Consider the following 26,872-nt stretch of genomic DNA (forward strand, 5'->3'; position numbering starts at 1 on the left):
AACAACTACCTAGCGACTAACAATAACCAACATGTTAAATCAACTTACGTACAAAACGTTATTAAGCTCCGCTTTAAGCTTAATTGGACAAGCCCAAAACGGGTCAAAAGTTATTACTAAAGTCAGGCACATTTAAGAGAAGTGACCTAGTAAAATGTACTGGCTCGGAATTTGCTCCAAACATTATGTTTAACAAATAAAGGTGTAACTTTATTGTTTCCAGATTTGTAACATTTTGCTAACTTTTAGATTTGTAACAAACAAATTTTGAGAGGACGTGAAATAAACAATATAACGGCACTAAAATGGTCACATAACAGTGAAAGATTCGTTCGATTGTCGTACATTCGCCTTAATCACTAAAATTTAACTAAAGTATACTTTAACGCTTAAGCTAAATCAGTCTAATTCTTAAAGCGACATTAAACATATGTCCAACAATAAAGTTAGAACGAATGCTACAATCACCACACTGGAAATTCATAAGGCCACTAGGTTCAATAGTTTACAATTACAAACAATTCATCAGATTTTTTTTAACTTACATATTCGTAACCCGGAAATTATAATTACAATTTTACAACGAAATGTAACCTATGTTAATATGGCGGATCGTTATAATTACGTGAAATTAAATCACAATGTCGTTTTATCCAGTATATAATCGATTCGGATTCGAGGTTAGTTTCATTAAAATGGCTGAATAGATTTTTCAAAATCAATAAATGTGGACATTCCATAGATTTGTATACCAGTAATTGTATCAATTTGAAAAATTAAAAATCAGTTTTAGTAAGTTAAATGAGAATACATATTTGTGTAAATTACAAGTATTCAATGGGTTGTTAGAGGATTTTAAATGTTCTCGTGTGCGTATTATTCTCTGTGTAACGCATTACTTCAATATATTATCATCCACAATTTCATATAACATTTGAATATAAAACATCACAAAAATAATGCACCAGCGCATAAATATGATACGATAAACCAATGTAAACTTCGGGCCAACCGGCTTCTAGCTGTCCGAGTATAGAAAAATAATTTAAAGCTTATCACAATCATTCACTCAGTATATCGTATCCCTCCCCTTTACTATATTCTACTTTACGTTAAATCTTAGTTTAGCGCTAATAACACTCAAAGCATGCAGTCAAACATTAACTAATATAACTATCATATGAAGTACAGCTTCTCGGTCGAGCTAAACGTAGATTCGAACGTATTCTTGCATACTTAGCGGGATCGAACTTTACATAGGTTTTGTATTTGTATACAAAGTCATTAAAATTTATTTTATCGTATACGCTACAGGAGTAGCCGTAAATCTATAAGCATTCACGTATTTACAATAGCACGATTATCTCAAATATGACACAAAATATTTGATACGCGATGTCAAACCGAGATGCGAACTCGTCCAGAGAAGCGTCATCCAGCGACCGCTACTCTAATTTTTATTCGGTGCGGGCATATCGGTTCGAAATCGACGCGGGTCAATAGAACGAGACGGACGGACGGGCGGTCTCGTCACAAGCGCATCTCCCACAGGATGAGGTGGGCGTCTTTGGGGTTGGGTTCGGCGGCGGGCGAGGGGCGCTCGGCGGCGTCGGCCGTCTGCCGCCAGTCCACGTAGCCGCGCCCGCCCACCACCGTCACCACCGAGCGCCGCGCCGCGCCCTCGCCCACCACGTAGTCGGCGCCGCGCAGGCTGCGCGCCGCCGGCTTGCTGGCGGCGCACGAGGGCAGCGCCGGGCCCGGGGACCCCGAGGAGGCGCTCGAGTCGGGCGTGGACACCGCCACGGGCGCCAGCCCGGCCGCCCCCGACGCGCCCGAGCTCGTCCGCGACACGCCGCGCAGCGCCATGGACTCCTCGCTGCCCGACGAGGTGCAGAGGCTGGACGCCCGGGAGTCGACCGACCAGCTCGACAGGTCGAGGCTCCTCGGCCGGCCGGCTCGCATGCGGAGCCGCCGGTCGAGGGTGCTGACGCGGAACGGGATGGCCGCCAGCTCGGGGTCGCTCCGCCGGAGCGCCTCGCCCCCGGACCCGCTGACGTCGCTCTCCCCGGCGCAGTCTTTCACGAACATGAGATCACCGTACAGCCCGTACACGTCGCAGGCGTTCAGGTTGGCACATTTGGGAAGAGTTTTGCTGAGGCGGACGTCCCCGGGCTTCTTGCGGCGCACGACGGCCGATTGCACGCGTTGAGGGCGGTACGGACTCAGCTCCTCCGATATCCGCCTCTCCAGCTTGGGTTTTTCGCCGTCCTCTTTAGACATCTCCTCTTTGTATTCGTGAAGGACGCTGTTTTCTGAAAGGGTGGCTTGGTAGGCGCGGGCGTTGGATAGATTCCGTCGGACGACGTTGACGTCGACTTCCTTCGTCTCCGGTAGCAACGGAAGCAGGAAACTGACGGGACCGGCGTGTGCGTGGTATGAGACCCCGATGTGTCCGCCGATAAGTGGCAACCCTTCGAGCTTGGGCAGGGGCACAGTGACGCTAACGCCGGCGGTCGTACCGACCCAAAGAAGCCCTTGCACTGCGAGCAAAGCGGAGACGTAGGCGGGTTTGCTTCCCTCCCTGGCTCCGATCGTCTTCGCCACATCAGCAGCAATATCAATATTCTGCAGATGCTCGAACGTTTCAGCGTGGTAAAGACTCACGTACGTGGAATCCGTGCATGCGGCCCAAAGTCCGACGCCAGAATGCGCTAAGTACCTTACAGATCGGTCGCTGTCACCTTTAAGTTCTAATATGCGTAATATTTCAGCTGTCAGCGCGTTTATAGCGAAGACTCTTCTTCCACAAGAAGCGTAAATTATTCCATCTACCGGCAGTACGCAGTGCACAGGCTGGTCGCCTAGCTCTATAGCTAGCGGTTCCTGAAGGGCCCACGAGTCGTCATGGTTCCTTCGGTAGACTGACACTCGCCCGTTCGCGAGTCCCACGAACATCGCGTCGCAGTGGTACTTGATCTGCGTGACCGGCGCGATGGTGTTGACTTCGGCCAGCTTCTCCTGTTTCTCGGGCTCGACTCCGGAGAAGACGATGATTTTCTTGTCGTCAGTGCCGAGCCACACTGTGTCGCCGCACAGCGTGGTCACTTGACGGATCCCTTTGGCATATTCCATTGAGGTCACCTGAACAAGAGAAAATAATCGGTTAGGTACCATCAGCCGTAAAAGTGCATGTCGACTTTATCAATGAATTCATTGATAACATAATTTCTTCATGCAATTTCGCAGCTCCACTGTACATTACTAGCGAAGCAGCGATAAAATGGGACACTTTGTTGTTTTAACATGTAACGTACAATCGCATGCGCTCGCGGTGTTCCAGTTAAGAAAAAAATGCCTTAATCCTTGCAACCGAGCGGCTACCTGGCTACCTGTAAGGCGTTCAAACGGGGTGCGTCCCACGAGATATAACTACATAATATATAATTTCATATTAATAACATTCACAAGATATAGTGAACGTTTGCTATAACATCAAAAACAATATTTTTATTAGGAATAACGGTCAATTAACATAATATTCATTTAGTATAATGATTTTTTATATAACACTCAAATACTCTAAATTCAGTTTATATAACATACATAACGTATATCGATCATAGTATATACTATCTTTTAGTATAATGATTATAAAATATAATAGCGTATGATATACTGAATAGGTTATAACTCCTACCCTATACAAAACAAGCTGTTGCCAGAAAAGTAGGTTAGGTTAGGTTAGAACTGCGACCCCTACAGAAAACAAACTGCTGCCCGAAAAGTAGGTTAGGTTAGGTTAGAACTGCGACCCCTACAGAAAACAAACTGCTGCCAGAAAAGTAGGTTAGGTTAGGTTAGAACTGCGACCTCTACAGAAAACAAACTGCTGCCAGAAAAGTAGGTTAGGTTAGGTTAGAACTGCAACCTGTACAGAAAACAAACTGCTGCCAGAAAAGTAGGTTAGGTTAGGTTAGAATTGCGACCCCTACAGAAAACAAACTGCTGCCAGAAAAATAGGTTAGGTTAGGTTAGAACTGCGACCCCCACAGAAAACAAACTACTGCCAGAAAAGTAGGTTAGGTTAGGTTAGAACTGCGACCCCTTAGGTTAGAACTGCGACCTCTACAGAAAACAAACTGCTGCCAGAAAAGTAGGTTAGGTTAGGTTAGAACTGCAACCTGTACAGAAAACAAACTGCTGCCAGAAAAGTAGGTTAGGTTAGGTTAGAACTGCGACCCCTTAGGTTAGAACTGCGACCTCTACAGAAAACAAACTGCTGCCAGAAAAGTAGGTTAGGTTAGGTTAGAACTGCAACCTGTACAGAAAACAAACTGCTGCCAGAAAAGTAGGTTAGGTTAGGTTAGAATTGCGACCCCTACAGAAAACAAACTGCTGCCAGAAAAATAGGTTAGGTTAGGTTAGAACTGCGACCCCCACAGAAAACAAACTGCTGCCAGAAAAGTAGGTTAGGTTAGGTTAGAACTGCGACCCCTACAGAAAATGGGTAAGTAATATAAGACATAAGAACTTATACTATAATATTCATATTATATACGCTCATATTGTATAAGTTTGTTTTGTATACCGTTCAAGGTGTATAACGAACGTTATACAGGGTGGAAAGGCACGACGATCCTTCCCGGAAGTATTAGGTCGTTTAAGTGATACAGAGACTATTGGTAATGGTAAGAATCGTTAATTGAGTAAAAAATAAAAATTGCAAAAATACTACTTTTTAACTGTGGTGATAACCCTATAGCATGTGCACATGACGTCTAGATTAAGGATCTCCGTCGGGAAAGCTCGGGACTTTACACTTTTTTCCGATCGTTGACAGTATCGCAATGATGTATGAATGACGCATAAATGTCAAATACTTAAATCAAATGCATGCAAAAATATTACAAACAATTTTATTACTTTCTTAGATAATTACTTTTTTCCAATATTTAATACTATCTTCTTTTCACATACGGTGTTCAAATGTACCTCCGTGTATTACAACGCCGCCGCAGCCCGTACCCGAGTATGTCGATGCACATGCGATATAGTGTATGCTCTTCGTCATTTATCCTCCGCAGAAAGCACCAATTAGCCTTTGTCTCATTTCGTCCGCAGTTTCACATTCCGTTTGGTTTGGTACACCATATCTTTTACACAGCCCCACAAATTTAAATAGCCACGAGCATCTAACATTTTTATTTGAAGAATATGACATTCAATAAGTATAGTTCAATGAAAATTTAATTTCAAACATCAGACGTCTTGTCTATTTCCTACCACGCAAGAAGGTTTGTTAGTTTGGTATTGAAGAAGTATTTATTCTTGATTTATTCTTAGTATTTCATTTTTGCAAGTTCATTTGGTGCAACTAACACAACCTACATGTAATTTTTTATTATTTTAAATAGTTTCCAATTATTCGAAAATAATTTTGTGAAACGTGTTAAGAAACTAAAACCTTTTTATCAGTCAAGGAAACCAGAGATATTTATAAGACGATTGCGTACTTTTGAGTGGTTGTCAATGTCACCATTTGAACTGTCGTTGTAAACAATGTTGTGGTTAGTATTATTAATATTAAGGAATAACATAACTATTTCATTCAAGTATTGAACAAGTGGAACCACTAAGAAAGCGAAAATCCTGCAATGATTCTTACCGTGCTGTAAGCAGACCTAAAAATGGTTAGATGGCAACAAATTAGCATAATTTCCTGTCGAATACTGATTGTTTACAAGTAAGTTCATTGACCCTGTCACCTGTTAGGGTTAGAACAAAGTAGTTTTTTGCGTGGATGTTTAAAAGGTCATAATTTAGAAACGGTTGCCCATATTAACATAGTTTCTATGGAGAAAATATAGAGCTTAGGCTAAACTATCTCCCATTTCCGGAAAGGATCGTCGTGCCTTTCCACCCTGTATATAACATCAAAATATCTATTTTTGTTAAGTATAACGTTATTTAAGTATAATATCATTGTATCTAACGATCATTATGTATAACGTTCATAATATCTCTGATTTATAATGTATATTACTCAATACATCTAACACCAAAATGCATAATGCTCGTATTGTATAACCTAACCTACTTTTCTGGCAGCAGTTTGTTTTTTGTAGGGGTCGCAGTTCTAACCTAACCTAACCTACTTTTCTGGCAGCAGTTTGTTTTCTGTAGGGGTCGCAGTTCTAACCTAACCTAACCTACTTTTCTGGCAGCAGTTTATTTTCTGTAGGGGTCGCAGTTCTAACCTAACCTAACCTACTTTTCTGGCAGCAGTTTGTTTTCTGTGGGGGTCGCAGTTCTAACCTAACCTAACCTATTTTTCTGGCAGCAGTTTGTTTTCTGTAGGGGTCGCAATTCTAACCTAACCTAACCTACTTTTCTGGCAGCAGTTTGTTTTCTGTACAGGTTGCAGTTCTAACCTAACCTAACCTACTTTTCTGGCAGCAGTTTGTTTTCTGTAGAGGTCGCAGTTCTAACCTAACCTAACCTACTTTTCTGGCAGCAGTTTGTTTTCTGTAGGGGTCGCAGTTCTAACCTAACCTAACCTACTTTTCTGGCAGCAGTTTGTTTTCTGTAGGGGTCGCAGTTCTAACCTAACCTAACCTACTTTTCTGGCAACAGCTTGTTTTGTATAGGGTAGGAGTTATAACCTATTCAGTATATCATACGCTATTATATTTTATAATCATTATACTAAAAGATAGTATATACTATGATCGATATACGTTATGTATGTTATATAAACAGAATTTAGAGTATTTGAGTGTTATATAAAAAATCATTATACAAAATGAATATTATGTTAATTGACCGTTATTCCTAATAAAAATATTGTTTTTGATGTTATAGCAAACGTTCACTATATCTTGTGAATGTTATTAATATGAAATTATATATTATGTAGTTATATCTCGTGGGACGCACCCACAGAAAATAAACTGCTGCCAGAAAAGTAGGTTAGGTTAGGTTAGAACTGCGACCCCTACAGAAAACAAACTGCTGCCAGAAAAGTAGGTTAGGTTAGGTTAGAACTGCGACCCCTACAAAAAACAAACTGCTGCCAGAAAAGTAGGTTAGGTTATACAATACGAGCATTATGCATTTTGGTGTTAGATGTATTGAGTAATATACATTATAAATCAGAGATATTATGAACGTTATACATAATGATCGTTAGATACAATGATATTATACTTAAATAACGTTATACTTAACAAAAATAGATATTTTGATGTTATATATAACGTTCGTTATACACCTTGAACGGTATACAAAACAAACTTATACAATATGAGCGTATATAATATGAATATTATAGTATAAGTTCTTATGTCTTATATTACTTACCCGTTCAAACGAGTATCGCCCTAAGGGTGGAACATCGCGAGCGCAGGCGATTGTACAGAATGGCGTAGGTACCTTGGTGTCGAGCAGCTGGAGCGTGACGAGCGTCTTGAGCTTGGCGGCGCGGTGCGTGAGCACGGCCACGTGGCTGTCGGGCGCGGAGCCGGCCGCGCAGACCCACAGCAGCGAGCGAGCCCGCCGCATGGATGCGCCGCGGGTGGACGACGACGACGTGTAGAAGCAGCCACAGCGGACCTGACCAAACAAACGACGATCACACATTAGCATTGAAATAGTAGACTGTAAGAGGGTCGAAAAGTGCTCGAGTGGAGACCACGGACTAGCAAGCGCAGCGTAGGACGTCCACGCACAAGATGGACAGACGACCTTGTTAAGGTTGCCGGAAGACGCTGGATGCGGGTCGCTTCCTTCCGGCACGTATGGAGGTCCAAGGGGGAGGCCTATGTTCAGCAGTGGACGTCTTATGGCTGAGATAATGATGATGATTAGTAGATTGTAGAACAAGAGCATAAATAACCCATTTAATTCGAAGCAATTAATAGTAATAGGTGGAGGATAGAAGGGGTATTTATACTAGAGTACTTAAGTAAATGAATTGCACTTGGATTTCGAGAGATATACAGCCAGCAGCAGAAGTTGCTAAGCGGGCGAGGTGTTCAAAATTACCTTGACTCGCTCTTATGCTCTTACACGTAGTGATTTAATTCTCTTTGGCTCTTACAATAAAGTCGCGTCAAGATCATTTTGAACACTTGGCCCGCTTAGCAACTTCTGCCGCTGACTGTACAGGAATACTACACGTATATTTTACCGTATTTTAATTCGGGATCAATTACTTGCACCCGTGTGGCTTGTCCGGTGGTTGTGTAGGATGTCATTCCACAACCGAACGCCACGCGTGCTTTCCAAGTCGTTAAATTAAACGATGCACTCACCTCTGTGAGATACTTGGAAGAGTGCACCGGTGTGGCGGCCACGAAAAGCGGCATCTTGTGAGCAGGTGGGTGCTGCGGCGCAGGTAACCTCCACGCGGGAGAGTTCGCGGAAGCTTGCGCGAGTTGTGCGAGGCGCAGCTCCGTGGCCCAGGCGAGGCGCGCGCCCGGCTCCTGCGCGCGGAACGTGACCGGCTCCTCGCGGCCCCGGATCGTCAGTTGTAAGCAGCATGAGTCCACCCACGCCATTTCGTCGTCTTTTTTCTGGAAGAAACGATTCAAGATTGATAGATATTGTACCCTAGTCGTCAGGCCATAGGATAAACTTTCGATACCTTATTTATTTAAGTACAAGCCTTTACTTATACATAATATCTATAAATAGAAAAACCGCTTGTTTATTTTTCTACGGCAAAATTCCGTGCCAGTTTTTATCTTATGCCGCTAATGCCACGAAGTGTAGGCACTATTTTTAAATTTTTGCCAAAATATACCCCTATGCCTTTCAGACCCGTCAAAGTAAAATATATAGGGTTATCTTATTACATCTAACTGACAATTTCAACACATGCATCAAGGCTCAGGGCTACCGAAGTCATAGACGACAGTACTGTTTTGAGGAGTGCTACCAGCAAGCATAATCTTGCGTTGGAATGCCAATCTTGGAATATTTGAGTGTGTATGTTGAATCTCACCTGTATACTCTGCTGTATGTTTTGTAGCAACGCTCTGAACATTTCCGGCGCGAACTCGTGGTACGGCGTCTTGAGTGATGTGGCGAGGTCGGCCATACGCGACACCGTCTCGTAGTCGTCCATCAACGTCGACATCTCGTTGCACAGAGTCGCCGGTAGATTAAAGATCACTTATGGCAAGTGTTGTGGTATATTTGACTGTAAATGTTGAATCTCACCTGTATACTCTGCTGTATATTTTGTAACAGCGCTCTGAACATTTCCGGCGCGAGCTCGTGGTACGGCGTCTTTAGTGATGCAGCGAGGTCGGCCATACGTGACACCGTCTCGTAGTCGTGCATCAACGTCGACATCTCGTTGCACAGAGTCGCCGGTAGATTAAAGATCACTTATGGCAAGTGTTGTGGTATATTTGACTGTAAATGTTGAATCTCACCTGTATACTCTGCTGTATATTTTGTAACAGCGCTCTGAACATTTCCGGCGCGAGCTCGTGGTACGGCGTCTTTAGTGATGCAGCGAGGTCGGCCATACGCGACACCGTCTCGTAGTCGTGCATCAACGTCGACATCTCGTTGCAGAGAGAGTCGCCGGTAGACGGCAGATCAGTGTATGGCAAGTGTTGTGGTATATTTGACTGTAAATGTTGAATCTCACCTGTATACTCTGCTGTATATTTTGTAACAGCGCTCTGAACATTTCCGGCGCGAGCTCGTGGTACGGCGTCTTTAGTGATGCAGCGAGGTCGGCCATACGTGACACCGTCTCGTAGTCGTGCATCAACGTCGACATCTCGTTGCACAGAGTCGCCGGTAGATTAAAGATCACTTATGGCAAGTGTTGTGGTATATTTGACTGTAAATGTTGAATCTCACCTGTATACTCTGCTGTATATTTTGTAACAGCGCTCTGAACATTTCCGGCGCGAGCTCGTGGTACGGCGTCTTTAGTAATGCAGCGAGGTCGGCCATACGCGACACCGTCTCGTAGTCGTGCATCAACGTCGACATCTCGTTGCAGAGAGAGTCGCCCGTAGCCGGCGACGTACTGCTTGAGTTACTGCGGAGACTGCCGCTTCGATTCATCCCTGGAATGAAAGAGGGTTAAGTATGGTAGGAAATTAATTGAGAAGGTTAATATAAGTACGAGCGCAATTTACAAGGCAAAGTAAAGTCAATGTTTTACGGGGTTATTTAAGCGTGCCTATAATACTTAAGGATTAGATCACAGGCGTTTTTATTTATATCCGCGTATATACATACTTTCACCCATACCAATATCTCTATCTCTCTCCTCAGCATTATTATTCCCATCTGATTGTGGGGTCTGCTTTTCTGGTCTTTTCTCTCCACTTCGCGCGATCGGACGTGTCGTCTACTGAAACGTCGCAGGCCCTCATGTCTACCCACCACCCACTACCCATACCAATATGTAAAACTAAAATCTACATAATTTATTAAGGTAGGATACAATAGTCATAATTTACCATAAAAAATACGTCATCTATCTGCAAAACTGTAAAATTAGACAGGTCACTGAAACACCTGACCTGAACGGAAGAACTGGATGCTTTTAGTTTGTATCGCTTCAACCGCATCCATAATATACGATACGATTCACATCAAAGGGCTGGCTGGAATCTGACCAGGTCATACTAGAGTCAAAGGAATTTGACTCTAGTCTAGTATGACCAGCGGGCTCAGCACGGTTCCATTTTTATCGAATATCACTATGCGCGTCCCTTTCGCACTTACATACTTGTTAGAACGTGACAGGCATGGTGACAAGGGATAAAAACGCGACCGTGCTACGCCGCCTGGTATCTAACTGGTTCTATACAGTAGGTAGTTAGAGTAATAATGGTTGCGAGCAGTCGAGGCAATGTAACTATTGCTTTGAAGGTTACAATTTCTCTGAATCTAGTAAGACATCAGCATCAGTTTTATACTAAATCATCACTACACCTTATAAAACAAAGTCCCCCGCCGCGTCTGTTTGTGTCTTTGTATGTTTGTTCGGGATAAACTCAAAAACTGCTGAACGGATTTTCATGCGGTTTTCACTTATCAATAGAGTGGTTCTTGAGGAAGGTTTAGGTGTATAATTTGTTAACCCGTGCGAAGCCGGGGCGGGTCGCTACTATACATAATTATCTGATAGGTAGCAATATTCTATTATACAGAACTTAAATTCCATAAAGAAATTGCAGCACTGCCATTTAAATATAGGGTGAACTCTCTGTATAGAAGGTTACCACCAGGTACACAATGAGCCAGCTGGTACCTTGAGCCAGCACCCGGCTGAGCGTGGGCGAGGTGCCGGTGTCGAGCACGTCCACGTCCTGCACGGGGTGCGCCCACTTGAGCCCGAGCCGCTCCGCGTCGTCGCCGCTGTTGCACACGGACACGCACACGACCAGGTCGTTGAGCAGGAGGAGGCGGCGCGGCTTGCATTTTGATAGGGCGCCTGATTGGTTGAATTCCTGTAAAAGAAATGATATATGTAACTTGTTGTCACTGGACTTATACGAGTGTGAACGCGACCAGACCAACGAGTGTGAACGCGTCCGGTGGTAACGTTGAAAGCGAACGCAGCCGACGTGCACGAATGAGGGTAGACCGAGCGCGGTCTACACAACTTTGACACCCACCCGCTATCATCAGTTACCTGTGAACAAGATGCATGTAACTGCGTCGAAATATCGGGAGCTCGAAAACAATACAAAAGGTAATCACGGTTCGTATCCCGGTCGATATAAGTCTACGAAACTAACCGTGAATCATTCAAAACTGTTACTGTTGTCACTGATAGAAATTTGTTTAGGTTTAGTTTCAGAATTCATAACACAGTGCCTTATTATCTATCTATATTATTCTATATCTTGCCTAAACACTTCTTTAATTTATTAGTTTAGTACGATTTACGCAACAAGCCAGAGTAGGAGAAAAAGTTGTAAGCACGTACTGTTTGCTCTTATAGTGTCATCAAAAGCGCCCAGTCTTTCAAAGATGCATGCAAGAGGTTACAGCGTTAGCTGCAACTAGAGATGGCGCTCGAACACGATCTCAGACACAGGAAGACTTGGTCCATTTTATTTAGTTTATGTATATGTCATATATCTCAGATTATCACGACTTACCAACTGCGTCAAATCGTCCTGCCGCAGCAGATGTCGCTTGTCAGCGCGGGAGGCGAGCAGCCGCGCGGCTCCGAAGCGCGCCGCGCCGCCCGCCCCGCCGGCACCCGTCACGCCGCCGCGCGTTAACCGCCGTAACGCTGCGCGGAACGCCTGAACAAAGTTTATTCATTACACATATGTAAATATCACTACACATTATAAAATAAAGTCCCCCACCGCGGCTGTCTGTTTGTGTGTTTCTATGTTTATTAGCGAAAAACTCAAAAACGATTGAACGGATTTTCAAGCGGTTTTCACCTATCAATAGAGTGATTCTTGAGAAAAGTTTTGGTGTATAATTGGTTAACCCCTGCGAAGCCGGGGCGGGTCGCTAGTTCAGCACTAAAGCAAGTCATTGGCTCCTAGGCACTTCTTCTAAAACCGCTCCTAGCCAACCTTGGCCCAACTACATTAGGCTAGCGGCATTGCATGGCGAGCAAGCAAGTAGCAAGATAAGGATAAAAGCGGGAGACGGCGTCCTAGAGCTTCCACCTATGGCCTTTGGCCACCGCTCACCGTGTATGTCGTAGTCTGGCCCTTATTTTGGTTCTCTACCAGATACTAAATATTTGCCGCTAGAAAGTATTTTTTCTCTACAATTTCCATCGTATTTTCTCTGATTTGAAATTTTCGTCGGATTAAAAACACAGCAATTTTTTTTACGTGATAACGTCTTATAAATTGATGAACACCGATAGCATGCACGAAAAAGTGTCACGTTGTGGATAGATCTCCATGGTAACGTTGTGGACAGATCTCCATGGTAACGTTACGTAATGTTTTCTTATGACGTTATCACGCAAAATTATCGTCCGTAAACCGACTTTATTACAGACAACCATATTTTTTTTTATGTCAAATTACCTGGGTCCTTTCCGCTTCCCTTTTCCTTTCATTAAGAGCGTCAGCTAGTGCTTCTAGTCTCGTCAAGGCCCTCTGCAGGGCAACGCGGTCGGCGTGTCCTGGAGGCGTGTGTTTTAATAAATCCTGAAATAGAATAGTTAGGTTAGTCGCTTTCCAAAAACTAGTGCCTAGCGGATCCCAGGCTCCTATGAGCCGTGGCAAAAAGTCGGGATAACGCGAGGAAGATGATGATGAGAAAAATAAGGAACTCCTCAAAGAGTTCAAAGACACAATTTTCTCTTTTGGACATTAGTTTTCATTGTTAAAGCTACTAAGCCTTTGGTAATAACTTAATTTTAGTTCTCGAATTAAGTGTAGGTACTAATTGATAATGAAAACCAGAAATTGATCAACTAAACTCCGTAATGAAACACTAGTTTCCTATATAACTGTGTTACGGCCAACAGTACTTGCCATACGATATCATTTAACAATGCTTAAACATAACCTGTAAACAGAACCTGTAATTGGCTTCTTGTATCACATTTATAAAACCTATTAACATGTTAACAGCTGTTGGATCTCCGAATAGTAATAAATAAATAAATATTCTATACTTTTGTATTTAAAGGCATGTAAGTAATAAAGTCATACGATAGCTGTATTTTCCAATCGTACAAGTACATATTGTAAATTGTGTAACTATTGCAAAAAATAAGTTGCTCAATTTGCAAAATCATTTAATTAACAAATACTCATACAATACATCCTGCCGCAGAGGATTACTTTGCGCAAAGCAGACAGATTTCTCAGATAAGTCCTGTATTGGCAAATAAGTGAAATACTTTACAGATTTAATGTGGGTTGCAAGTGTGATTTGTAATAATTAATTGGGGAATAACAAGGTTGTTAATGTTATCGCTTCCAATAAAACCGATTACAATTGCAAATTTGCTTAAATAATCAGCGCTTTAAAAGGAGTTGACGTCTTAATTTGTAATTACCGCACAGACACGAATGTAAAGAGGTGATTATAGGGCATACCTTTCATGCCGTCGGTGTGGAATGACACAGATTCTTTTTTTGTGCTTTTACTGACAAGCCATTACGGATAACAATTTAATAAAGCAGTGTTGTATTACATTATGACTTTTATAGATTTGTTGTATGGGAGCCCCGCTTAAATATTTATTATATTCTGTTTTTAGTATTTGTTGTTATAGCGGCAACAGAAATACATCATGTGTGAAAATTTCAACTGCCTAGCTATCACAGTTTTTGAGATACAGAATGCAGTTAAAATTCCCATTGTTTAATTTTTTTTCCGTTTTTCATAACGAACTTGTCTAAAATGCCAAATGGTTTATGGTTTACGGCTTATCTTTTCTAATATTAAAGGACAAAAGGAGTGCTAAACCTTTTCGCGCGTGTCAATAGTAAATAGTAAGCACTTAAACCTTCACAAATAGCACGTGCTATAGGATATCTCATTTGTTCTTTTGTATTTGATCACAAGCCATAAAGTTTTATACTTTAGAAACTTTAGATTGTTGAGTCTATTCTATGCCGTTAGGCAAACGTGTTCCATCTTCGAGCTTGGCATGGACGTGACCAAACTCAATAGTGCGAAAGGATTTTATGGTTAAAGCGCGGTCTTTTTTATAAAAACTTCGAGTATGGATGGATATTGCGAATTACGCACGCCCGAACGGAATGGTATTACAGAGCGGCGGAATGTGGCTAAAACAATTCTTAAATATAGCTCTTGGATAAAATCTCTGATCTCGTTTGATAATCGATATGATTGCGCTTAATCAATGGTGAGAAGCCTTTTGACCTGTGTTGCTTTATAAAATAATGGTGTAAATGTTTAAAGATTAGGCGGTCTTCACGTTGGATACGGATCCGCACGCAGTTCTTGTGTGCGTGCGGGACATAGGTTTAAGTACTCGTAGTTAATCGCTCGACGTGCGGATCCGCATGAGCCTAGGAATCGCGTAAGAGACACCCCACACCATCGTCTCTCTAGCGTCGGCGTCTAGTCAACTCAATGGCTGCTGCTCGACGCAACGTCGGCGCAACTGCGCAGCGACGCCATTTTCCATAGCGCTGACTAGACGCCGGCGCTAGTGTAGGGTGGCCTCTAGGTAGCTACCTGTAGGAACATGATGAACTGCGGGAACCGCTGCACCGGCTTAACCATGAGCCCGAAGAACGAGAGCCGGTCGTGCGCGCTGATCTGCTTGACCTTGAAGAAGTCCGCCAGCGCGCTCTTGCGCTTCGACTCCATCTTGGCCAGCTCCATGGCCACGGAGAAGTTGTTTATGAAGTCGGAGTACACGTCCAGCACCACGGCCTTGGAAAACGCGTTTAGGAAGACCTCGCCTGGAACAATAATTTAATATAAAATTAAATTAATTAATTTAAAATCATGTGCAGTTTAACATTGCTCAAACAACGTCACACGTTACATGAAAAACTTAGCAGTAGGTAGATTTTTTTTTATTTTTTTTTATTAGCCTATAGGAGTGTCCCACTGCTGGGCAAAGGCCTCCCCTCTTTCCCGCCATTTGGTCCTATCCGATCCATGTAGAATTATATTAATATTTAATTGAAACAAATCCGTTCGGCTTCTATCCTCAAATAGGTGTTAAGATAAGGGAACATTTTGTGTTTAGCTTTTCGACTCGATTTGTTTTATGATGTACCGCCTCATTTGCGTGCTTCAACAAAATTCAGGACCCACCTTTTTTAACGAAAAATTTAAGTATTGTGGGCAAGCTTGTTAGAGACTAAAAATATACAAAGTGACGTGACCTGTTTTGTTATTGCTTTTATTGATTGAGACAATAAACAAAGCACCCACACCTGCATAATAATGTAGTTTAACAATCATTCCGACCATTCGAGTATTGTCGGTGCGTATGTTGTCTATACAAGGCTTAAGTATTTTTTAATCATGTCAGTAAGCTCCTTACGGTAGATATTAATCCGCAATTATTCGGTACACAGGTGCTAAACTGATTGCTAAATGGGTGGTCACCAGTTTTAATCTTACGTTTAATGTCAGCAAGGTTTTTGACACTTGAGCCGAGTGACGGTAATCCAAGGTCTTGAGCTCGACCTTGTACAATCAGCCACTAATCTTTACATAAACTCTCGCAATATTGTGTTAAGCGAAATATAAATATTATTTTTGTAAGCTTCGTTGGTAGGATAAAATACACTTGACATTTTCAAAGACGAGTGTTATATCATCTAAGGGACATATAAACAAAATTAAAATTAGTAATAACATTAACAAGGAAGTAAATGATTTATAGTAAACAAAATATTAAAGAAAACCGGCCAAGTGCGAGTAGGACTCGCGCACGAAGGGTTCCGTACGGGTCTCTATTGTTGCCCAATAAGTTTTAAGTCATGTAATGTTTGCCCGCATTTTCGTTAGTCATAATTTATTTGGTTCAGAAACGCGTCACTTTTCAGGATTGCTATAAAACGAACCTAACCTAACCTATCTATAGGATAACCTTACGAAAATCCTGAAAAGTTAACGGTTTCAGTATTATGACTAACGATAATATGACAAACAATACATTATGACATGACCTAAAACTTTATGGGAAACAAAGGGACCCCGTTCCGTACCATTACGCATAAAACGACAAAAAAATCATGTTTGTTGTATGGGAGCCCCTCTTAAATATTTATTTTATTTTGAACGGCAACAGAAATAGATCATGTGTGAAAATTTCAAGTGAACAACTAGCTATCACGGTTTTCTAGTTACAGCCAGAGTTTCGGACAGAGGAGTTTTAGTAATAGGGTGCCGTTTTTACCCTTTAAACGGTATGGATACGGAACCCTAAAAACTAGCAAAAGCAGTTCCTTAAGTAGCGAAACGCCTATCGTATTAAGTAATACGTATGTACATATAAAATACTTAGGATTCAAATGCTTCGTAAGTACGACGTTTTCGTTGACGACAGCCGAACTAAAAAAGTAATCGGCTCCAAAATAAACCATGTCCTTTTAGCTTAAGAAACGTAACTGCTTACTGTAAATTACATAAGATATTTCGAACTAACCCGTCTCAGCAAAAAAACTACAGGTGGTCCGACCGGAAGGTGTATTACACTTACTGCTGAATCGAGTTGCACTTTGAGCGGCGATAGTATTATTATTAATACGACGTCGGTTGCAACTAAGCATATAATCTGTATCTTTAGGTACTTAAATAAAAGTAAACAAATAATTTGTACATTTTCGGGTAGTTATAACGTTTATTGGTTAACCAACTAAATACAAAATCACTTGGATCTGTCACTGAACTGACTTTAACCTACTTTATTTGATCATGTAATGTTTTCATCTACCCTCAATTGGCTTAATAAGCCATTTGAGGGTAGATTTTGTTTACTCTTTTTTAAATACCTAAAGATACAGACTATAGTGTTTCTCTCTCGCATATACATTAGCTACCGTTTTCACATTTCTCGCAATGAGAAGAATATTTACAGGTGTAGTAGTGCCAATAGTTTAGTTTGGTATATGGATATTGGATTAGTAAGTAACCACTGTGAGTCTTAAGCCGTTGTATGCCGGAGCGCGGATCCGCGTACGAGGAAAATATTAGAAAAAAATAATCACGGCACACGAGAGGTTAAGTCTATGAGGACGACGTACCTTACTGGTAAAATTTTGGACGTACAGATCATGTGACCCTTTGGTCAGTGGTGTTACGCTTTCCTAAAGATAGTATGTAAGACATACCTATTTTTTCATCGCGGTCCCACGTCCGCGCGCAGTCCGCGAGTGCTGAACGGAAGTGCAGGTGGCACTGCAGTATGTCAGGCAGTCGGTGGAATAGCGTCTGGATCTTCGACGCGTTTAGGATTGCTGGGCTACTTTCTTCTAATGGCTTCTTGTAATCCTGGGAACAAAATAGGAAATCTAAATAACATTAACATGTTAATATCTCCAAAAGGAGTGAAATAAATACTGTAAGCCTTTCTTGTTTGTGTACATTTTCGTGTCATATAAGTACCTCATACAGATGCTGTAGTGTTTTAACGACTGTAATTTATCTACGTAACAGCGAATCATCGGAAATGGTTTGAGAGCCGGACATGGATAGGATAGTGACAGGAGCCATTTTTTAAAACCCGGAAATAAAAGAGTCAGGCTGAGGTCGTATAATTAAAATGTACTTGTCAGGCCAGTCAACCCACGCGAGGTTTAGATGTTAGTCTTTATTCAGCTCTTTCGTTTAGTTGTTCTAGCATCTTAATAATTCCCTCTATCCAGTAGGATCCACTATCTCGATCCACCAGTGGATTGAATAGCACGCTGAAGTTCACTGTGATCCACCATTTGGCTCGGTGGATCCTGTGATACTTGCATCTCTTAATATGCTCCACCAGTGGATTGAACAGAATTCAGGGAGTTTGGTAAGATCCACCATTGATTTCAGCGGAACCTGTCATATAATTTATATATGTAGTATAGGCTCCACTGGAATCTAGGTTAGGTATAATAACTAATGGCGGTATTTATAAACATCTTCTAAGCCTAATATGCCATTGATAATCGTTTGTCTTTTTTCACCTCTTCGACTTGCATGATCATTAAAAAGTTTTACGTCATGCTGTCGCAAAAAATCATTAGAGTTAGAGCTTAGTAAATCTTGTCTAACTAGTAAGACAACATAAAACCAGACTGATAGTATGCAAACGTAAGTTGTTAGTGTTACCTTGTACTTTGTCGCGTGACGTGATTGTCACATAAAAAAACGTCTCGGATCACAGAACGTCATTTCTCGAAATACACCTCATTATGAGTGAGGCTGCCGCCTGTCGAGTGCAAATACTTGATCGCCGCCTTGAGTTTGTGCAAATCAAAAATACATCTTCAAATGCTGATATAAACTTGAATTTTAAATATACGTGGTTAGGTATACAATACATCACAGAGCTTCAGAACGATGCCACTATCAAACTGCCAATAAATTTCGTGGTCTGGTATCTAGCTCGCAATTTAAAAGTTTTATTGCAGTTTCGAAGGCCTGGCGTTAACTCAGAACTTGGATCAATACTCTAATTTCACTCTGCTGCCAAAGTGTTTAAATGTAAAAGTCAGCTGGTTGCTTGCTTCAATGTTAAATCCGTTGATGTATAGGTACCTACCTACTAACTTTATTAACAATCTAACATTACATTTGAAATTATTGCAAGAGCTTACGCGATTGGAATTAACCAAGTGGTTACATTTATTTTTACATTGGGCACAGATTGGAATTACATACATTAAAACAATATTTGTCAGATAGATAACCATAAAATATTGGCTATATCATCGACCACGAAAGACATTAATTACTATGCGTGCATACATAGTGTGTTCTACAGTTTGCACTTAAAATCGATTACATACCTAAATATGTTCTGAACGATATTATATACTAACAACCGCCGAGATAATCGTTCAACTTGCGTAAGTTAATAGAATATACCGCCGCCTGTATGCTAATAACTTCTTATTTATGCTAATACTAAATTGATTATAATATAACATACAAACGATTAACACCTGGCCTTGTAATAATGCCTTTTTAGCCATATGCAAAAGTGTCAGGTGACGATATTAAATATAACGAGTCATAATGCATGTAGTAAAGCTATAATGCCATACGACCAAGGATACACGTGCTTTATACAACTATAAAAGAGTCGTAAATCTTTAAAATATGGGATTGCGACCTCGCTTTTAGTATGCCGTCTACCTATTGAAATCGCTGTTTTGAAAGCAGTATTCTTTTCTCTGACATTTGTGTGGTACAGCCAGCAGTGATAGCATGATAGAACAACGCGCCAAAAGTAATTGCAACAATGTAATAGTTCTACAAATATAAATTTGTTAAGCTATTAGACGGAATTTTTATTGACTCGTGGTCTCATCCAATATAGCTCATTTTCCGATTTTTTTTTCATGTAAGATTCTAAGGTGTCCCTCTGTCCTACTGCTAAGCAAAATGCCTGATTTGCTTTCTTCCAGGTATTGTTTAGTTTTCGTTCATATTAAGTGATGAATGTCTTTATTAAAACTAGATTTTTGGGTTCTGAAAAGCTCGCGAACAATTTTCCACAAGAACGATCCAATTTTCGCGACATTAAAATGCATGAGTTGCAAATACCAATGAACTTAATACTGTTACGTAAGCACAAGCAGATAAGCATTATAAATTTATTAGATAATATATTGAAGAAAGCGGTTTATAATCAGTCATGCAGCGACGAAGCATGAATACAGTGTTACAAAGGCGGCTAATCTTTTTCTGAACGCTCGCAGGCGCCGTGGGCTGTTTGTATTTATGGAAGCAAACAATAAAGTTTGTTCACAATTGCAATAGTTAATGTCACATTAAAATGGCGGCGTCGTTTAAAACAGTGACCTCGCGTTTGCAAATACTGCCTATTCAAACCTGCCCCACTTCCTAATATGCAAATCTCTATAACATGTGAATTGTGGGCGAAACAATAACAAAAGTGGGCCAGACAGGTTTCCGAATTTGCATATGTTGAGATTTTTGACAACCAATAAGCTACGGCTGTTGGTCTTAAGGATCATGAAAATTCATAAGATGCATCTTGCTAGAACGGAGAAAGGACACTTTAAGAAACTTATTTTAACTAGTGTTGAAAAATGTATTATGTTGACATGAAAACCTAGCTCAAACACAATACCTAAGTAGGATTTTAGGACCGGTCAATAGGATCTTTAGTTTAAAAGGAGAGAAAACAAGTAATCATTAGTTTCATAATGAAATAAAAAGAAGAAATGCTTAAAGAGAATGTAATGAGTTAAAATATTTCTCTTTCACCCCATAAGTATCGCAACTTTTAAACAACTGGCATATTGCGTAATTCAAAGAGAAATTCAGTAGCTGTTTTCAATCAACTTTTATAGGATGAAGAAAGACAGCAAGCGACTTCCCGAGCGACTAATCTCGTTACCTAAAGCAGCTGCAAGTCATAGTTTTGCAACTGTCAGCTTACGATTTAATTAACCGCCATGTCATGTCACACCTCCGTACCTGTGTCCGTACTGAGCGAAAATAAAAGTCGCGAGGTGTCCGATTGCATAATAACCTACAAGAGTTATGCGAACAAACAATTCTGCTATCATTCTAAGCATACTTCCTTCCCGATCACGAATTTCTCCGGAGTCATGAGAAATGTCAGCGTGTGTTATTCAGACGTTGGCATCGAAGATGTGTATCTAGAAACCAGTTTGCGAACAGTGGCTTGTGTTAGCCGGTTGACGGTCCGATGGTGTTGCGTAAAACAAATATTTGAAACGGTCGTGTAAGGCTAATTACAGATCATTTGCGAGATAAATATTGCGAACTTAATTGTTTAACCTCCGTATTCGTTACATGTAGGTATAAATATTCGCAATATGTTCTAAGAAATTGACTTTGCCATGGAGCGTTAGCTGTAATGAAGTCTTTGTCTATTAAGAAATACCTAATTGAAATTTGCACGAGTACGAATTGCACAATTTTAAATGTCATAGGTATACTTACACATAGTTAGTAGGTACTTACAGTTGATCACAAACGAACAAACATAGTATTTATTACATGTTACTAACGGGTCTAACACGATAATATTTCATTGTTTTACCTTTTTTGCCTTTTTTCAACAACAACAAGTTAACAAGTTAGACATGTTTTTAAAACGACTGTTTAAATCAACTTCAAAATAGGTAGGTACTAGTACTACACCTAAAAACTCGGCCTGCCGAATGTAATTTGCTGCAAGCCACCCATGAAACCACAGAGCGGTAAAAGTCTTTAAAGTTTAAACATCGCTTTTGGCTTCAAGCCAAGGGTTGGTATGTGTAATCAGATTTGCTAACAACACAGCGCATATTAAGCGGTCATTCCTCAGGACAAATACTTTTAGAGTTTAGGGGATGAAATGCGTTCCCGTTGTCCATATTCCCTGACAACAGTGACAACTTCATATATGTAGTACTTCAAGATTATTGCTGAACGAGTGAACTTTTTATGGTTTGTTATTATTTTAATCGACTAAGGCTTTTTTAACGTATTACCTAAGCAAGTAAGAAAAATTTAATACCTTGTCAATAAATAATATGATTTTCCTACAGGCTTTAATTAATTGTCACTGGTCATTAAATGGTCTACTTCTATGAAAAGTGCTAGCTTATTTTGAAAATGAGCCAATAAGTCTAAAACCATTTGTTATCAAAAAATATGCGTGTAGAAAAGATAAAAACAAATTGCACTGGTTAATCTTTACTGATAGGTTCACTGAGTAACAAATTCGAAGTTTGAGAGACAAAAACTCGAGACATGTCTGCCTATTACTCTACCAAGCTATAAATAAGTGACAACTGCGGTTAGGCATACAATTCACTACATTTATTTATCAACAATCGCGAGTTAGCATAGAACGTGGCTAAGCAAGCTCTAAATGGACATTTCTACGTTACTAAAAAATCCGAATCGTTCTTTCGAACATCAAGAGTTTGCCACGATATTGCCGTTTAGATATAACAAAGGGTAAAAACGGGACCTTATTACTAAGACCCCACTGTCCGTCTGTCTGTCACCAGGCTGTATCTCATGAAACGTGATAGCTAGACAGTGGACATTTTCACAGTACTTTCGAACATCAAGAGTTTGCAACATAGCCGTTTAGATTTAACAATCACATTATCTCGCTTGCTTTCTGCTTGACTTACGTTGACGAGCCGCTGCAGCGTCGCGACGTACGAGTTCTCGCTATGTATGATGGCGGCGACGACGTGCCGCCGCCGCAGCTGCACGGCCGTCAGGGCGTCCGGCGGCGGCGCGAGCGAGGGGGGCGCCACACGCCCGCCGCGCACCTCGCCGCCGCATGAGAAGAGATCCTCTTCAAGCTGGAATGAAAACGATGTTGTTACAATTATGTAGAGGATACAGCTTGTGGTTGCAGTCAAGCTATTCTTTCGCGCGGCAAACTCCTATTCCAACAACACTAAAATCATGTATCAACAACACTAAAGCCACCTGAAGGGGTTTTTCGCTATTTCGGGGTTGGTCCCATACTAAAAGTTGCTCAGTATAATCCCAAAACCTCCCTGGCAACGGGAATGCAGTTATTTTTTAGCCATCCTGTATACTTACTTACATAATACATATTAAGTGGACATGGGAATCACGCGTTAAGTTAGCACATATAAGGGTTTCATTATCTATATCAAAGCATAAGTATGTTTTCTTACTGGAAGATAGAGAATTCATGACCACTAATGAGAATTAATAAACCATTTCTCTTCGTTACTCATCACCATCTGAGATGTAGAGCCTGACGTGGGATACCGACAGCGGCGTGTCGCGCCCTGGGCTATTCTTAGTAAATGCGTTTTGGTTCCTTTTTAATAGCCATTTTAACTCACTATTATCAAGAATATAATTATAAGCGTGGGTTTACGGTATAAGTATTTCAAATGATTATTAAATAAGCAAGCACGCAAGCTAATAAACATAAACAGCGAACTTCCATGACCATAAAGAGACAACTCATGCAACTTAATGAAGTGTCGGTTAAGTGAATATTACGGTATCAGCGCTTAAGTCATGCGACTAAGGCTTAGGTCACCGCTGCACACACAATAGCTGCATAATTGCATCAATTACTGCGCTATGCAACATGCAACTGAGATACCATCCGCGATGCATGTGCACCGTGTTTGCTAAACAAACGTGGTAGGATGTTTTTCCACCAGAGATGTGCGGAGGTAGCTATACGATAAGGATACGAGATAAAGGATAAGCTATGAAACCGTTTCAATAAAGCTAAGTGGCATAGTACTGCGAGTGAGCTCCCTGTGTAGTGACATTAGGGTTGCAAGATCGAAAGGCGCTATTATCGGGAAAAAATATATTTTTTTCGGGATTTTGGGACTTAAGTCGGGAAAAAAACATTTAAATTAAAGTAGGTACCTAATTGTATTAAAAAAACCGGGCAAGTGCGAGTCGGACTCGCGCACGAAGGGTTCCGTACCATAATGCAAAAAAAAAAAGAAAAAAAAAGCAAACAAAAAACGGTCACCCATCCAAGTACTGACCACTCCCGACGTTGCTTAACTTTGGTCAAAAATCACGTTTGTTGTATGGGAGCCCCATTTAAATCTTTATTTTATTCTGTTTTTAGTATTTGTTGTTATAGCGGCAACAGAAATACATCATCTGTGAAAATTTCAACTGTCTAGCTATCACGGTTCGTGAGATACAGCCTGGTGACAGACGGACGGACGGACGGACGGACGGACGGACAGTGAAGTCTTAGTAATAGGGTCCCGTTTTACCCTTTGGGTACGGAACCCTAAAAACAACGATATTTTACATTATTGGCACTACGCTCGACGACAGTTCGGAACTTAAAATTATTGTTTTATAACGTGAAGCTCTTTTTCGGGACAATTTTCACTTTGTCGGGAATCGGGAACACATGCTAAAAATCGGGAGAATCCCGCCAAATCCCGACCATCTGGCAACCCCAAGTGACATGCTCGGTGGCCTCGGTGGGCAAGTTTACATCAAATCTATCAATAAAAAACTTGAGCAATAAAAGACTTAATCATATGCAGACCTTCGAATCCTGACTGGCCCAATGAACAGACCATTTGTTTGTATTACAAAAGGTTATAATTAGTCAAAAGTGCCGTAAAGATGGTACAAACATGCAGGAAACGGACAAAAATGTCGAACAAGGTTTTACATGCATTTTTTATTCAACATGGTTAATATTAACTTGCTCCTTGTGCTCGCCTCTATATTGTGTAGAGACTTAGAATTATATCGTACTTCTCAATTTAAATAAACATAGTTTAGTTGTATCAGTTTCGAGTAATGCTACGCCAAGATATATGTAAAAATTACATCATTTGGTGGACAGTTACGTAGCCCAACATATCTCTCGTGGAAATAAGGATTAGCCAGTTGCGTAGAAATCACACCAGACAATATCATATCCGCCACATGAACTATACCAGCGGGCTTAGCAAGGTTATATCATATTGCGCGTGGAATCTACTGTCGTCTTTTAACGATAGTCGTATTTTTATCGTTTTGCTGAACATGGTTACGGGCTACGATAAGAATACCACGTCGATATCGTATAAAGTTATCCACTATCATTCGTAAGTGACCACGATTGTCTATGCCTAGAGTTTATGAAAAATCCATTTAATGCCTGGCTTTATTAATATGTCGGACGTGTGTCGGACGAAGTTTGAAAACGAATAGTTAGTTTTATTACTACACTTCCAAATTGAAAAATGTTTAAATGAGTGACAGCTTTATACAAATTGACTTACATTATAACATGAACGGATAATCGTGTTTTCTCAACTGACAATTCACTTGACATTGACAAGCGTCGCGTACGCGCATGATTCAGTGAATTTAGTGAAAATACAAACCAAGTCGAAGAAAAATACTGATTTGCTGTGTAAACTAAAAGAAATGCCACCCAAAATGTAAGTTTCTCTAATTTATTTATAGAAAAAGTTATAGTTCGTTTGATCATTAACTGGTTTTGTCATGAATATGTTTAATTTCAGTCGATGCTTCGGCGCACAAGAAAATGCTAGCCAAATATATAACTCAGCATCCCCTGTTCGCCTACACCTAGAGGGAGATCCATGAGCCTCTCGGAACCCAGAGATACAAAATGCAATGCTGCACAGTGCACACAAGTTCTAAGATCTAGAAGAAAGGATTGAAGATGTAAGTACACCTTTCTTAAACTAAAATCATGAAAAGTTTCTGGTGCCTTTTAATATTATTGACACTTAATATCTATTTCTTCTCATTCTATCTATTATGTTCTACTAAGTGACAAAAGTTTGTTAAAAACCTGTTCTATCACTACTATAATTGCAGGAAGTTGATTTGGCAACAATTATGTGTAAAAGTTACACTACAACACTACCTATGCATACATTTATTCACACTGCATAAAAAGTGCATACTTAAGGGTTCTAACAAATATTAAAATCTTTGAAACCCGTAGACCTCACTTTAAAAACTTATATATTTTTTTACTCTGTTTGTATATTCTAGAAGCTGGTTTTGTAGCAAGAATAAAAGTTTATTGAAAAAGAAAAAGACACACTTTATGCCATAAATATAAGACATAAAGATAAAATATTATTAATAAGTATTTAGTTTTTATGCCCGTTCCGGATGTGAACTCCCGCTCACTTAAATTTTAAGTCCTTCCTCTTCATAACCGTTTTATGTCTGATTGTTTTGCCGTTCAGGCAACCTATCTATGGAATGCACTCCCTCTACCTATAAGACAAGCCCCAAGAAAATTTGTTTTTTGAGTAGTCATGCTCGGTAGTCATCTGCTAAATGAAGAACTCATCTAGTGTCTATCATCCCATATACATATTAGTACATTTATTTTTATAACATATATATATGTTTATGTTAGTATGTATATCTAAGATATACCTACTGCATTTGCTTTTTGCACCAACCTTTAGTGTTTATATGTGACGTCCCACGGGTAAAGGCACCTTATGGCGGTTGGCGCTTACGCTATTATTAACGCCGCTCCAATATTATTGCGGCGCTATGCGACGTAAGCGCCAGCCGCCATAAGGTACCTTTTGCCGTGGAACGTCACATACCGTAAAACGGGGTCAACAGAAATCGCGGGGTGAATAGAGAAATTTTGAACTTTTTCTTTCAAGTTGTTATATTTAAAAACGTACATCTCTAAAATAAGATTTTTGGAATGCGTATATAGTAGACTATTTATTCT

At 40.6% G+C, this 26,872-nt stretch overlaps 1 protein-coding gene across 1 annotated transcript in view; it reads right to left on the bottom strand.

Annotated features, from left to right (window-relative positions):
• Window positions 1-892: 892 nt before the first annotated feature.
• The window catches only part of LOC134796501 (rho guanine nucleotide exchange factor 10-like protein), a gene marked incomplete at its 5' end in the record, with an annotated part of 51,752 nt that continues 25,772 nt past the window's right edge, over window positions 893-26,872 (bottom strand). Inside the window, 13 exons of the mRNA XM_063768690.1 lie at window positions 893-3,141; window positions 7,432-7,611; window positions 8,313-8,573; window positions 9,005-9,174; window positions 9,231-9,357; window positions 9,441-9,641; window positions 9,880-10,091; window positions 11,288-11,486; window positions 12,144-12,293; window positions 13,047-13,169; window positions 15,181-15,410; window positions 17,799-17,958; window positions 22,797-22,973. Of these exons, the coding sequence (XP_063624760.1) occupies window positions 1,531-3,141; window positions 7,432-7,611; window positions 8,313-8,573; window positions 9,005-9,174; window positions 9,231-9,357; window positions 9,441-9,641; window positions 9,880-10,091; window positions 11,288-11,486; window positions 12,144-12,293; window positions 13,047-13,169; window positions 15,181-15,410; window positions 17,799-17,958; window positions 22,797-22,973 (3,801 nt within the window). The remainder of the gene's footprint in view (window positions 3,142-7,431; window positions 7,612-8,312; window positions 8,574-9,004; window positions 9,175-9,230; window positions 9,358-9,440; window positions 9,642-9,879; window positions 10,092-11,287; window positions 11,487-12,143; window positions 12,294-13,046; window positions 13,170-15,180; window positions 15,411-17,798; window positions 17,959-22,796; window positions 22,974-26,872) is intronic.

Source organism: Cydia splendana, chromosome 13, assembly GCF_910591565.1.
Source record: "Cydia splendana chromosome 13, ilCydSple1.2, whole genome shotgun sequence".
Taxonomy (NCBI): Eukaryota; Metazoa; Arthropoda; class Insecta; order Lepidoptera; family Tortricidae; genus Cydia; species Cydia splendana.